The sequence below is a fragment of the Equus asinus genome, chromosome 10 (assembly GCF_041296235.1).
Source record: "Equus asinus isolate D_3611 breed Donkey chromosome 10, EquAss-T2T_v2, whole genome shotgun sequence".
NCBI lineage: Eukaryota > Metazoa > Chordata > Mammalia > Perissodactyla > Equidae > Equus > Equus asinus.
Genome location: NC_091799.1, coordinates 44,123,111 through 44,137,353, shown reverse-complemented (window position 1 = coordinate 44,137,353; position 14,243 = coordinate 44,123,111). Strand labels below are relative to the sequence as shown.

Sequence of the window (14,243 nt, the reverse complement as noted above, 5' to 3'; positions counted from 1 at the left end):
GTCACAGGGCGGGGCCTCAGCCTGGCTTTGGGAGGGCACCGAGAGCCAGAGGGGCTGCTGCACGTTGGAAAGAGACACAGAGGGCCCTGCGGCTCCTGTTCCAGGAGAAGCCATGATGAGAGGGCCCGGGGCTTTGCAGTGATGTGTTCAGAGCAGGCTGGAGCCTTGAGGGAGCAGCCCAGCAAGCCCAGAGAGACAGGGTGGGAGAGGGTCAGAGCGCAGGCTGTGAGGCTGGACAGGCCTGGGGCAAACCCAGGGCTGCCCCTTCCTGGCTGCGCGCTGGGAACTGAGTCTCAGCTCCTTCGTCTGTAGCACCGTGTAACAACAGTCCCTGCCTCACGGGGTGGTTGTAGAGATTAAATGAGACAACACAGGGAAAGTTTAGCCCAGTGCCGGACACCCAAGGGGAACCTGTTGCCACAATATCACTACCATAATTATTATCGAGACCTGGCAGGAGGGTCTAGAGGGAGGGTGGGTCTGCAGGCCAGCTCTGAGCCCCACATGGTCCCAGCATGGGCTTCTCTGGAGGGGATAATCAGGATGGAGCCCAGGGCCCCCAGGTTACATAAAAATCAGGTGCTAGCCCTGGGGCACTTCAACCCCAGAGAAGTCTGGGGAATGTGTGTGTGTTGGGGGATGGGAAGTGGTTGGGGAGGGTAGTGGGCATCCTGCTACAGTATAAGGGAGGGGAATTCACAAACTGTAAAGTGCTGTTCCGATGTCAAGAGCACAGCCATTAAATTGTTTAATAAGTTTTCACGTGGAGGAGGAGATACCCTTTTCCGTGTGACTCAAACAGCATGGCTAGGATCAAAGGAAGCCAGATTGTGACTCAATTCCAGGAAAAACAGCCCAACATTTTAGGGGTTTTGACAGTGGCTTGGGTTTCAAGCTCCCTAAAGTAAGTGAACCCTTCATCGCTGGAGTGTGCAAGCTGACGTCAAATGTCACAGCACAGGGGTGTGGTAGCTCTCGTCACAGAGAGGTCTCATACTAAGACAGAATCGGCAACGGGCTCTGAGGAACGGAAACTCTGCTCCAGGGGAAAGGCAGGGCTGTGCCTTCCTGCAGCATTGGCTTTAGGGGCACAGACAACTGTGCGGTGCATCTTCGTGGCAGATGACTGTGAGCCCGCAAAAGGCTGCCAGATCAAGCAAATAAAAATACAGAACGTCTAGGCACATTTGAATTTCAGATAACAACGAATCATGTTTCAGTATAAATATATCCCAAATATTGAATGAGACTTACCCATACTAAAAATACGATTGGTTGTCTGAAATTCAAATTTAACTGGGTGCCCCGTATCTAATCAGGCAATCCCACGTCACACGCCTTCCCTGACTGTCCAGCGAGACACACATTTCCCAGCCTCCCTGTGGCTTAGTGGGATTGTGTAAGTTCTTGCCAATGTAACTGGAGTAGAACCAAAATGTGTGCAATTCTGTATCATTTGCTTAAAAGGCAATCAATCCCTTGCGTGGACTTCCTCTCTCTTCCCCTCCTGAGACTGAGAATGGGACGTGCCTTCCACCGAGCTTGAACTGTCCTGGTGAGTGAAACACCTTGTGGAGTGGCAGACAACAAGCGGGAGGGAACCTCATCTAGCGATGACCTTGGGGAGCAGAACTGCCCGCCAACCTGGACCTCTCTCCTCTGGACCGTTACGTGAAAGAGAAATAACGTACGTTTTCTTTGGGCCACATTATTTTGGGGCCTCTTTGTTACAGCAACTTAGCCAGTCTCTTAACCAACAAACTTTCCTTTCTTCCTTTGCTGTCCCACTCACCGAATCAGAAGTCCTCTATCAAAGACACAGCCCACAGACCAGGGGCACGGCCACATCCCGGCCCAAAGGGAGGGCTGGAGAGGGCAAGGTAATTTGGTTTCCCCTCTCTTGTATAGAAAGTCCAGAATTTAGGGTCTGGCTTGGGTACAGAGCAATCTGGTTATGGCCTCTGGAATATTCCTGAACCAGTTTCGGATGTTCAGGACGAAGGTGAGGTCTGTTGCAGCAAACAGCCCCTCCTGAAAAGCCTCTCTTCACTTCCTCCTCACTTGCACTCCATCATATAGATGTGGGTGGTTACTGGGCTGTGTTGGGAGAGTGAAAAACGGAAAGAGGGGCCCACACTCAGGAAGCTACCAGAGTCTGGGAGCTCACACATCCCTAAGATCGCCTTTCGTTCTGAGGATGTCTTGCATCGGGGCATTGCTGGACTCCAGGAGCCAGGCCAGGTGGGCAGTAACTCCTGTCATTTCTGACACCCGTCCCTCTCTCGTTCACGTTGTTCCTGGTCCCTGCAGCCGTAACCTCGGCAGGTGGGCCTGCATGGCCGGGACGCAGGGCTGACGTGGAGGAGATGTGGGGGAGGGCAGCTCTGAGAGTCCCTGCACCCAGCAGAGGGACTCAGACGGGAGGACGGGGCCCTGGCCACCAGTGCTGTGGGAGGTACCTCTGTGATCTTCATTCGCAGGCGATGGTTCTCCGACTGCAGGCCCTCCAGGCGGGATGTGCTTGCTTGGTTCACGCTGGTGACCGAGGTGGATGTTTTAGAATCTTCTTTCTTCTGATTCTGAGTGAACTGGAATCGCCTGTTCTGAGTTGCTGCATCTGGGTTTGTTCTCAGAGTGATGAGCTGAAAGGACAAAGGTGGGGTTGAAAAGAGAAGCCTGGCGCCCTCCCTCCCAACCCCCCTCCAGGCCCTCCCAGCAGGTCCTGCACTGGAGGCAACCTGGGCCCCCAGGAAGGACTCAGGCCCAGAGTGCGGGGCTCTGGGCCCAGGCCTGTCTCTGCCACTCGCTTCTGTGTGACCTTGGGTGGGCTCCTGCCCCTCGCTGAGTCTCAGTTTCCTTCTTTGTCAGTAGCAGTCTGGTCTCCTGACCCTGATTCTGCCCACATCCCCAACATGCTTCGAGGCCCACCCGGGCCCCTCATGCCTGGCTCCAGCGAGTGTCACTCTGCCTGAGATCTTGCTCAGTGGAAGACACACCCTGAAGGTGACAGCTGTGAGGACAATTGGGTGGACAAAGATGAAGGCTTTTTCTTGTGAGGACCACTGGTGAGTTTAGGGGCAGACTGGCGACCAGCTCTGTCACTGACAAAGGCATTTTTATATGAAAGAAAATGTTGTCACTTGACCCTGATCTTACTCATTTGTTCAAGAAGCATCTCTGGTTCTGGGCAGGCTCTGGGCTCATGACTGGAGAGCAGGGGCTGCGGGAGCCATGGCCCCTGCCCACCAGGACTTCATGGTTCAGAGTGGGGGCGGAGGGAGGGCAGGACTCAGACGCTCACCAGGCCAGAGTACCCCTGACGGGGCCATGGGCTAGGCTTTCTGGAGGGTCTGGGAGGACGGTGAGGGTGGGGGCATGCCGGGGGAAGAAAGGGCACAGACAAACGCAGGGAGGCCTGGGGCTCAGGGTGCTTACGGAGGAGGGCAGTATGGACGGTGGACAGGGCTCTCTGGGGAGACTGGAGGAGACCCAAGGGTCCTGAAAGCCAGCCCAGTGTTGGGGACTTGATCCTGGAGCCAGGAGGGCAGTGTGGAGCTACTGAGGTGACAGAGCACAGTGACACCATCAGAGCTGGGCTTAAGAGTCAGCTGGCATCTTTTACAGATTGGAGAACATCAGAGCGCAGGCAGAGGAGTCTGGCATTGGCCTGGGCCCGGGCAGGTGTGGACAGCTAGAGGAGGAAGGAGAAGATGCCCGAGGTATCCCAGGGCAGAGCGGACACTGCCTGGGGACTGACCGAGTGCCCAGGAGGACGCAGGTGCCATGGACAGCCTGCTTACGGGACAATGGGCCCGGAGCGATCTCTCCTCTCCCCCTTCTTCAAGGCAGACACTCCCCACTTGGGCCAGTAACTCCTTCCCAGCTCTCTCTGTTTCCTGCTCTTCCTTTAGTGCTGAGACCCCCAGAGGTCAGGCTTCCCTCCACACAGACCAGCCTACTGCAGGGGGTTCCTAAGAGGTCAAGGTCTCTGGTTCCCCTGCTCCCTGCTGGGTAGGATAATGTTAGAAAAATACCTATCAGGGTGGTCCTGAAGGTCAGCCCTTCGGATAAATGGAAAACGTTAAGTGGCTGTTAAAAATGGTTATTCCTTTTGACCCACTAATACTACTTCGGTGACTCTATCTTAAGGGAATAATTGGAAACAAGGAAAATGTTATATAGAAAAAACTTCATTTATAATATAAAAAATCTGGAAACAACTGTAATGCTCACCAATAGGGGATCAAGTGGACAAGCAAATTATGGAACATCCTCCCTCAACGATGGTATGAATGTGGGAACATACAAAGGGCAAAAAGTTAAGTGAAAAGGCAGACGGTGACGTGTGTGTGCTATAATTACAGCTCTGGCTGAAAAACCATCGCTGCCTAACCGGTAAAAAAAGACTGGAAGGAAATAAAAAAAATTAGTTTTTAGTAAAACAACTGAAATAAAACATTAACTGATTATTTTTGGGTGGTGGGACTATGAGATTTCTGAAACATCTGGTTTTTACTTTTCTGCATTTCCCAAACTTTCTGTGATGTGAATTGTGTTCATCATAAAAAAAGAACACGTAAAGTTTCAGAAAGTGGAGGAGAGCCAGCTACCCCCGTGAGGGCGCCGGTGGCGAGGGCGGGCCAGCCGCTGCCCGTACCTTTGGCACAAACACCAGGCAGAGGGTGATGGTGCTGCAGAAGATGATGACCAGGGCCACGATGCAGAACTGCACGTTGGGCTGGTCCCGTGTCAGGAAGGAGACGGCGGCCCCGATGATGCACATGATGCCCACGTTGTAGACGCTCATCCCGATGTACTTGCTGTCGTTGAGTGCGGGGATGCTGACGTTGCGCGTCTCCCAAGCTAAGAAACAACCGAACAACTGAAACGGTGAACAGAAAGGGGACATGGTCACTGTCGAGTGGTGGCACACATGCTCGCTGCTCTGCAAAGCTGCTGAACTCAAGGTAACTGAGGAAGCGGCAGCCAGCAGGAGGAAGGCTGGGGCTTTGCTGTGGCCAGGCCTTCTGGATGCCACCGTCTGTCCACACTTGTGACCTTGGGTTGAGTCTTGCTAAGGAAATGCAGACAGGAAGTGTAACAGCTGCCGCATTCTCCTTCACCCCCACCACTGGTTCATGCACAGACCCACAGGAGGTCCTAGTGGGCAGAAACTTCAGGCATGATCTCGACCACCTCCCTCAGTCTATAGTGAACACTGAGGCCCAGAGAGGAGGAAGAGGCTTGCCCAAGGCCACACAGCAATATGGTGGCAAAAGTGGACTGTGTCTCTAGAAGTTTAGTTCAGTCTTGTTTGTTTTTTTTTAAGGAAGGTTAGCCCTGAGCTAACATCTGCTGCCAATCCTCCTCTTTTTGCTGAGGAAGACTTGCCCTGAGCTAACATCTGTGCCCATCTCCCTCTACTTTATATGTAGGACACCTGCCACAGCATGGCTTGCCAAGCGGTGCATAGGTCTGCACATGGGATCCGAACTGGCAAACCCTGGGCCGCCAAAGCAGAACGTGCAAACTTAACCACTGTGCCACGGGCTGACCCCAGTCTTTTTTTTTTTATTAAACCAGACAGAGCCCCTGTGTCTGAGACTTCTATTACCCCCCAATGCACACAGCCACCCAGAAGGGAGACTATATTTCCTAGCTGTCCTTGAAGCTAGGTGTTGCAGATGACTAGGTTCTGGACAATGCTATGTGGCTGGAAGTGGTGTGTACAAGTTCTGGGAAGTGTCTTTAAAGAGAAAGGGTGTTCCTTTTCCTCCTTCCTAATAGATGGAGTGGAATGTGATGGGTGGAACTTGAGCAGCCATCTTAGATCACAAAGTCATCTCAGACCACAATGTAGAAGCTGTACGACGAAGATGGGGGAGTCACAAGATGCAAGGAGCTGAGATCCTGGGAGCCCCTTCACCAGCCTTAGATTGCTTACGGGAGAGGGAAATTAATGCTCTCTTTAACCACTGTTATTTTGGGTTTTCTGTCACTTGCAGCTCTGCTCCTAACCAATACAACTCATAACAGAACTGGGCAAGGTAGAGGTCAGACGTGGTCTGACGCAGGGTGTGGAGGGTTCAGCCGTCATGGGTGGTCCAAGGGGAGGGCAGGCTGCAGAAGGAAGAGCAGATGGAACAGGGCAGAATGGTGGTGTGGGTGGGCGGAAGGGCTGACCAAGACTGCTGACTGGTGCGGGGCTTTGGTCCTGCCCCTTTGGAGGCCGTTCCCCAAGGCCCCTCTTCCCTCATCATCGCAGCTCCAGACATCCGACAGCTGCATGAGCCATTTAATGCCACACCTCGGGCCCACGTTTTCAGGTTTGATTTAGTTTGGCAGCACAATGCCATGCAGTCGAAGTGGGGCTGGAGACAGAGCCGGAGGATCTGGAATCTGCTCTGCTATCCACTGGCTGTGTGACTTTGAACAAGTCACTTCACCTCTCAGGACCTCAGTTTTAGTACTTGTGAAATGGGAATAATAATAATACCTCTCTCACAAGGTTTCTATCTGAGGATGGCACAGCATTTTGTAAACTGAAATGTCCTGTACAAAAGTGAGTTAAAAGCTAGTTAATAACTGGCATTATTTTATACATCCATGGTTGTTTTCCTCTCCTTTTCTCTAAGTGTGTTATCTCGCAGACTGATTTACTTTTCAAAGATTCCTTTTAAAATGGGGAACCAGAAGCCCAGGAAGCAGATGCTGAACCAGGGGAGGAAACCAATGGCTGCTGAAAGCTGCTCTGCGCTGTCTCCTTCCCGCGCCGCCCCTCAATCCCCAGCTGGGCGCGGCTGTCCACATCTTGCCGGGAAGAAGTAGAGGCTGGGCAAGGTGAGAGACCTGCCCGGGGCTCCCGGCAGTGAGTGTCAGGGCTGGAGGGGTGTCCGGGACTCCTGCTCTCTGACGGGGGTCGGGGCGCCCTCCCCCTGCCACACGGCTGAAGGGCCACCAAGTAGTCGTGAGAGTCTCCACCAGTCCTAACACGTGGACCCGTCTGGGGACCTGGCGGCTGGCTGCCAATCTCTGAAGAGTGTGAGGAACAAACAGACAGTAACTTGTTCTTAGGCCTTCAAGGAGTAGCATGAGGGTTCCTGGGCACAAGTTACATCGAGGCAGATTTCAGCTGAGGATATGGAAGAACTTTCTAGAAAAACAACTCATCTGTAGTGGGTTGAATGGTGGCTCTAAAAGATATGCTTATATCCTAATCCATGGAAAGTGTGAATATGACCTTATTTGGGAAAAATCTCTGTGCATATAATTAAGGATCTTGAGATCATCCTGGATTATCAAGGTGGGCCCTAAATCAAATGACAAGTGTCCTTATAAGTGACACACTGAGGAGAGACTTGGAGAGAAGAGAAGGCCATGTGAAGATGGAGGTAGAGACTGGAGTAACGCAGCCACAAGCCGACGAATGCCTGCAGCCAGCAGACGTGGGACAGGCAAGGAAGCCAGGGGGGGCACAACTCTACCTTGATGTCAGATTTCTGGCCTCCGGAACTTTAAGAGAATAAACTCCTATTGTTTTAAGCTACCGGTTTGTGGTAATCTGTTACTGCATTTGTAACTAATACACCATCTATGGGTGGCACAGGCCACTTTGAAGGGGGTGAGCTCCCCATCACTGGAGGTGTGGAAGCAGTGAGTGAATGAACACTTGCTGGGGATGCTCAGGGTGAGCTGGCATGGGGGAGGGCTGAAACATCTGACAGCAGAGTGAGCTTCCAGGGCTGCATATGCTCTTTTCAGCCTTGAAATTCTGTGGTTCCAGAGCAGAAGCGGGCAGGAGGTAGGATTTTAGTCATAACCCCTAAGGGCCAGGAGGGCTGTGGACAGCTCCTTGCACACACTGGGAACAGTAAGCATTTCTGCTGTCAAATCCAGCTTTCATTGACATGATCTGGCTGAAGGTATTAGCTTCACTGGAAGATACACAGTCCTCTCCAGCCACTTTTAGAAGTAGGTGGGGAAGAAATGAAAGGCCAAAACATTACAGAAAAATCCAGTTTAAGGAGTCAATCTAATTCACCATAATCTAATTTCACAGAGTCTCAAGATCGAGGACATGGAGGCTGGAGGGATCCTGGACAGAGCCTAGTTTCACTCTCTTTATTCAACAAGGGCCACGGAAAGGCAAGTCACTGACGCCACATGCTTCCTGTGACTGGGTGCCCCTTCCTTCCCAGGGGGCTCCATCATGTCTGCGGACAGTGCTCTGTTACAGAAATTCCTTCTTTACATGCACTCGAGGGCTGCCTTCTGGCAACTCTGCCCACTGATGATGGTTCTGCCTTCGGGGCTGTGCCACCTGTTAGAACAGCTCTGGTGACCCTCTTCCCTGGGTGTGTCCTCCAAGCCCAGGACCTTTGCCCAGCCCTCAAGGTCCCGTTCCCATTCTGGACACCTCCTGTGGACACCTTCAGGGTCATTACACCTCATGGGTCCAGATTGCAGCCCAGCGGTCCACAAAAGACCTCTGTAGAAGCCACAAGAGGGTCTCAGCTAATATGAAGGGCAGGACAATCTTTGTCCAGGGTCCCCTAACACCTGCTCTTCTGGTGTGGCCCCTCGAAGGACATGGGATCAATCACCAACAGTGCTCGGGAGCAGCAGGAGGGAGGGACGCATTTGAGTGGCACAGGAAAACCCAGTTTACTGGACCTTTAGCGAGGGCTTCATTCTCGGCCTCTAACTGGGGCCACACGGAGGCAGAGGGTGGCTGCACCTTCCCGTGGAGAGATCTGGGGAGGGTGCAGTGGTCGGCGCTCCGGCACTGGGGGCACTGACGTGGAGGTTTGGTTTGCACAGGATGTGGAGAGAAGATCCAAGGATCAACCCGGGATGAGGTAGGCGGGGCTGCCCCGACAAGGCCTTCCTAACTTGGAAATCCCACAACTGTGGGAGGGGCCTTGGGATGTAATCTCCGATTTTAACAGATGAGTAGAGTGGACAGAGTACAGGGTTTGGAGATTGGAGGTTACCAGGTGGCCTTGGGCAAATCATTTAACCTCTCTGGGCCTTACTTTCCTCCTCTGTGAAATGGAGATGATCCCATTCACTCCCGCAGATTTAGAGAATCCAGGGAAACGGGAGATGTGAACATGCGCAGTCAACAGACTGCCGCCCAGGAGCGGTACAGGGGCAGCTGCGAGGCGCCCTCCCAGGTTTGGGGGTTACTCCCTGGCTCAGATCTTGATTCTGCCACTTACTAGCTGAGTGACCTCAGGCAAACCGAGCCTCCGTGTCCTTGTGAGTGCAACGGGACATTACTTGTCCTTCTCTCTTGCGGTTGTTGGGGGAACTGGGGTAACAGGTGGCAGACACCGGCCTGGCAGAGTAAGTGCTCAGTCCCGGGGCCCTGTTGATTTTTACGCTGATGGGGCCGCTGGGAGAGAGCTCAGACAGAGAAGCATCCCGGACTTTGCCTCCGGCTCTGCACCTACCATGAGGAGCCCTTTGTAGGCGTAGACGATGCCGAGCCAGATGGTCATGTGGGTGTTCTCACAGTGCTCCAGGAGAGGGCGGATGGAGATGTCCCGTCCTGCTGGGTCCGGCTGTGCAAAGAGAACACAGAAACCCAGGGGTGGCACCGGGCACCCTTCCTGTATGTGGGTCCCTATCGGGCGGCCCTCTGAATCGCCATTCAGCCCTGCACTCCAGTTATCTGTGCTCTTCCTGCCTCTCCAACTTGAGTCAGAGCTCCCGAGGGTAGGGACTGGGCCACTTCTGGCCACACTTCTTGTACCTAGCACAAGACCTGGCCCAGAGCAGCCATGTGTAATGTTTGTTGAAAGAGTGAGGGCAAGAACGAGGCACAAAGTTACATCAGGATGCCTTTAGATGTCTCTGGGATTAACTCTGTAGCCGGAGGTATTTACGGGCCAAACAAGGGGCCTGCCGAGCCCTCCTCAGGAGACCCTCTTGCCCACCACCTCCACGTAGGGAGCAGTGGTGGCGGCCATGTTATGTACCACATGACCCATCCTGCACCAGAGCTGATTGGACAAGGGGTGGGCACGTGACCCTAGGCAGCCAATCCAGGGGCTGCTCAGAGACCTACAAGATTTCTTAGTGCGGAGCGCTCCACTGAAGAGGGGCAGTAGAGAGTGTCCTACCCCAGCTCAGGAATTTGACCTGGGAAACCCTGGGAGAGAATCAGCCAGATGGTGGCAGGAGGAGGAAAAGACACCAGGGAATGAAAAAATATACACTCTATACATGTTGAGAGTAAGTTGCAGCCATCTTGACCCTTCAGCCCTAAACATCTAGCATGTATTTCCTAAGAACAAGGAGATTCTCTTACATAACTACATACACTTAACCAAATTCAGGAAATTTAACACGGATACCGCATGTTATCTAATATACTATCCATTTTCAAATTTCGCCAGTTGGCCTAATAATGTCCTCTAAGGCAAGTGCGGTTTTTCCAAAGCAGGATCCAGTCCGCGACCATGTATTGCATTTATTGTAATGTCTTTAGTCTCCTCTAATCTCAAACAGTTCCTCAGCCTACTTTGGTTTTTCCCTTCATTGATGTTCCTGAAGAACTCAGTTTAGTTACTCTGTAGACTGTCCCTCAATTGGGGTTTGTCTGAATGTGTTTTCACGGTTAGATTCAGGTTATTCAGTCTTGGCAGGCATCCTGCGGAAGTGATGTTCGTGTCTCCTGGGTGTTCACAGCAGGGGCGCTTGATGGCACTCTGTCCCATTATTGGTCATGTGAACTGTGATCATTTGGTTGAGGTGATGTCTGCCAGATCGTTCCACTTGAAAGGTACCATTTCCTCCTTGCAATTAATAAATAATCTGTGGGAGATACTCTGAGACCGTGTGAGTATCCTGTTCCCCCACAAACATTAACTCAGTGGTTTCAGCATCCATTGATGGTTCCGACCTGAGTCACATTACTTTGGTGGCTGCAAAATGATGATTTTCTATCATTTCAGTTAAATACTTGGCATTCTACTGTAGACAAGAGCTGCCCTTTCCTCCCATTTATTTATGGATATCAGTATAGACTTGTGGGTTCCTTCTCAATTCAATGTCTTATAATCCATTAATATGATTATTCATTTTGATGCTCAGATTTTTCCAGATTTGGCCAGTGGAAAGCCCCTTCATGCCGCCTTCTGTGTTTTCTCAACAAATTCTCAAAATTTTTTTGAGCATTTTCCTACTTCTTGGTACAAGATGTTCCAGGCTCTCCTCATACTTTCCTTGCCCCAGCCTTGGAATCAGCCATTTCTCCAAGGAATCCTTGTTCCTTTTAGTGGATAATGTATTTAGAAACTAAGATTTGGGCACTAGACATACTGTTCCTATGTCCTAGGGTATCATTACTTCTAGTCGCCTTTATGTATCTGTCCATCCATCCATCCATCCATCTACCCATCCATCCATCCACGATCATTCTATCTATCTATCCCTATCTTTCTCCCATCTATCTATAAATAGATATAGATAAAATCCAACACCACAGGGTTCTTGCTTGCTTCTTCCTATTCCATATTTGCATCTTTCTTCTCCCACAGTGATATCCCTGGTTTCCAACAATATCAAAATAGTCACTCATTTGTTCAGTCCTATAACAGACAGAAAATAGTTTCAGAATTGCCACATCCATACACTGCCAACAAAAAATGTAATGAGTAAAATTGAAGATTTCTCTGCGAATCTGTTTGCCTTTAGAACAGATCCCACTGAGGGTATCTCATCAAAGAAGTGAGTTCAGGATGTTGTGTTCTGATGGAGCTGCCCTGTTGAGGCCCAGGGTAAAGCCACCCCCCGAAAGGTAAGGGCTGGGCACCCCCAGGGTCAATCACCAGGAAGAAGGGGCACTTTGGCGGGATCCGGGCATGTGGAAGGCAGGCCTCAGGCAGGTGGGGGTGGAAATCCTATTTCCTTTGGCCCTGCTCTCCAGGCCCGGCCTTGGAAGCAGGCAGTGGCCTGGGCTCCTGTGAGTTGGGGAAAGATGGTGCTCCCACATGGAAGCAGGAGGAGCTGGGAGAGGTGGGCTTGTGGGCTCAGGCCACTATGTAACCAGATCATCCGGCTGCATGCTCTCTCAGGCTTGATTTCCTTTTTGTTGTCCCAAGACACAGAAAGCCTTAGCGTGGCCTCTGCAGTTCCATGCTTGTTGAGTCCGCATAGGCTGGAGTGCTTGAGGGAGAGCGGGGTCCCCCGAGGCCTCTGCAGTGGAGGCACCCCAGGGGAAGTGACCTCCAGGAGCCACAGGCAGAGCTGCCAGGGCTAGAGAGTCCCCTCCACTGCGACCCGGCCAGGAGCTGGGCTGGATTCTATTCAGGGTGCTGGGGGCTTCCTGATGTCCTTTCATTATTTAACTGAGGACACTGAGAAACGTCTTGGTCCCAAGGTCAGCGGTGACTTAGTGGCAGCACTGGGGTTTCTCCAGCGCCTGCCAACCAGGCAGATATGAGCATGCAGCAGCAGAGCCCATTACGGTCATGCATGAGTAGCAACCCCATTAATGATGATAGTGTCTGCTGTTCTCCAATGAAAGGCAATAATTTATGATGGGCTCTTAGAGTCTGTGTAGAGAGGACTGATTCTGTCAAACACCCTTGTTCAATGTAATGAACACTCTCTTCACGGGAAGCTGACTGGTTGCCTGGCTTGTACGCCCCCAGGGACAGAGAGCCCCTCCCTTCCCACTCTTGATGAGCTGGCCGCACAGTTCTTCTATTGAGCCAGAACCTTATTCTCCTGCACCGCCACCCGTAGGTCCTTGTCTTTCCTCTGGGGCTCCCCAGAGTAATTCCAAGCTCTCTCCTTGAGTCTACACATCTTCCTCAGGAGGGGGAGAGCTGCCGTGAGGGTACACATCAGTTCCCCCCACAAGTCAACCCAGTCCTTCAACCTGCTTGCGGTTGCCATTGATCTGTGGGCCTCGGATGGAGCCCCGTGCTGCAGCGGGTGCTGAGCAGTCTGCCTGTGCCCTTGCTCCAGACCTTGGCTTTCTACATCCCTGCCTTCCACTGGTGACTCATATGTTCCTTAGGGTTGACTGAGACCCCATCAGGTAGTTTTCATAGAACTGCTGTGAGCTCTTGTCTTCCCCTTCTGCAGCTGATATTCCAGCCTGGTTACCTTTTACCTTCTTAGTACCCCCCTCCCCCCGCCCCCCATCCCACCATGCTGGTCTGCTCTGACCTCTTTGAATCCTGAAATCCTATTTCCTCCATCTCGTCTTTCAGTCCCCCAGCCATCTGAATGAGCTTACGCCCAGCCTGGGCGGCAGAGGCCGAGGTCAGCGAGAAACCAAGGGCCAATCGAGACTTCAGAGCAGTCAGTGGTCCCAAAGGCTGCTTCCACGCCAGCTCCCCAGCATGCAGGCGCCGATCCATAAACAAGCTGCCAAAATCCCCTGGTCATTAACATCACCTTCACACAGCCCCAGGTCTGTGCACACGGGCCACGGCTCAGAGTGGGAGGGGCGGGGGTGGTTTTCCGAGTGATGAGGTTCGTGCACCCATGAGGCTGGGGTCCAGGAGTCTGAGTAAAGCCAATGACCCCTGCACTGAATCTCAAAGCAAACTGTAAGAGCCATGCCTCTTCGTGTCTGATCCGTCCTGATGGGGGCCGGGACTGGAGTTCAGAGCGCTCTGCGCGGTCACACACGAGGTGGAGATGCGCCCCACCCTGCAGCGGGAGGGGCGGGAGCCCCGACCGTCACCTGAGTGCTTACGTGCTTGAACTCGTTGTCGTGCACCAAAGTGCCACTAGAGGGCACCAAAGAACCGTGCGGAGGGTCCCGCCGGGCGGCCGTGAATCACCCTCCGATGGGGACACAGAGCTAATTCTGTGGTTCAGTGGGGCTGCAAGTGGTGAAGCCGGCAGCAGCATCCCGTGCTACTCCAGAAGGCACCCACTGGCCTTAAACGAGGCCAGATTTCCAGGCACCGTAGAGGACCCGCCCTCCCCGCCTTTCCGGGGGCAGCGGGGGTGGGAGGGTGGGGGGAAAATATTGGGTAATGAGGGGCTGGAGGGCCCAGGCTGGGGACCTGGTCACAGTGAGCACAGGGCCCTAGCCCCTGCAGATGCCATCCTGGGATCTCACATCAGGGTCTGAGCCAGGATGTCAGGCCCACTTCTCCTGTGTACGGTTGTGGACTGCAGCATGTCTACTGGCCTAAGAATGTTTCCCTTGCTCTGGATGACTGGCCTACAAGAACTCTCAACTTGCTTTTTTCTCCTTTTTGTTTCTCTTC

At 52.6% G+C, this 14,243-nt stretch overlaps 1 protein-coding gene across 3 annotated transcripts in view; it reads right to left on the bottom strand.

Annotated features, from left to right (window-relative positions):
• Positions 1–14,243, bottom strand: part of GABBR2 (gamma-aminobutyric acid type B receptor subunit 2) — a 331,389-nt gene that overhangs the window by 9,527 nt on the left and 307,619 nt on the right. For all 3 annotated transcript variants that reach the window (XR_006533299.2, XM_014859716.3, XM_070519133.1), the window contains exons 14-16: positions 9,456–9,566; positions 4,658–4,882; positions 2,460–2,642 (exon numbers count right to left, since the gene is read on the bottom strand). Coding sequence is in view for 2 of the 3 variants with exons in the window: in XM_014859716.3 (XP_014715202.3) it covers positions 2,460–2,642; positions 4,658–4,882; positions 9,456–9,566 (519 nt within the window). In the remaining variant the exon portion in view is untranslated. The remainder of the gene's footprint in view (positions 1–2,459; positions 2,643–4,657; positions 4,883–9,455; positions 9,567–14,243) is intronic.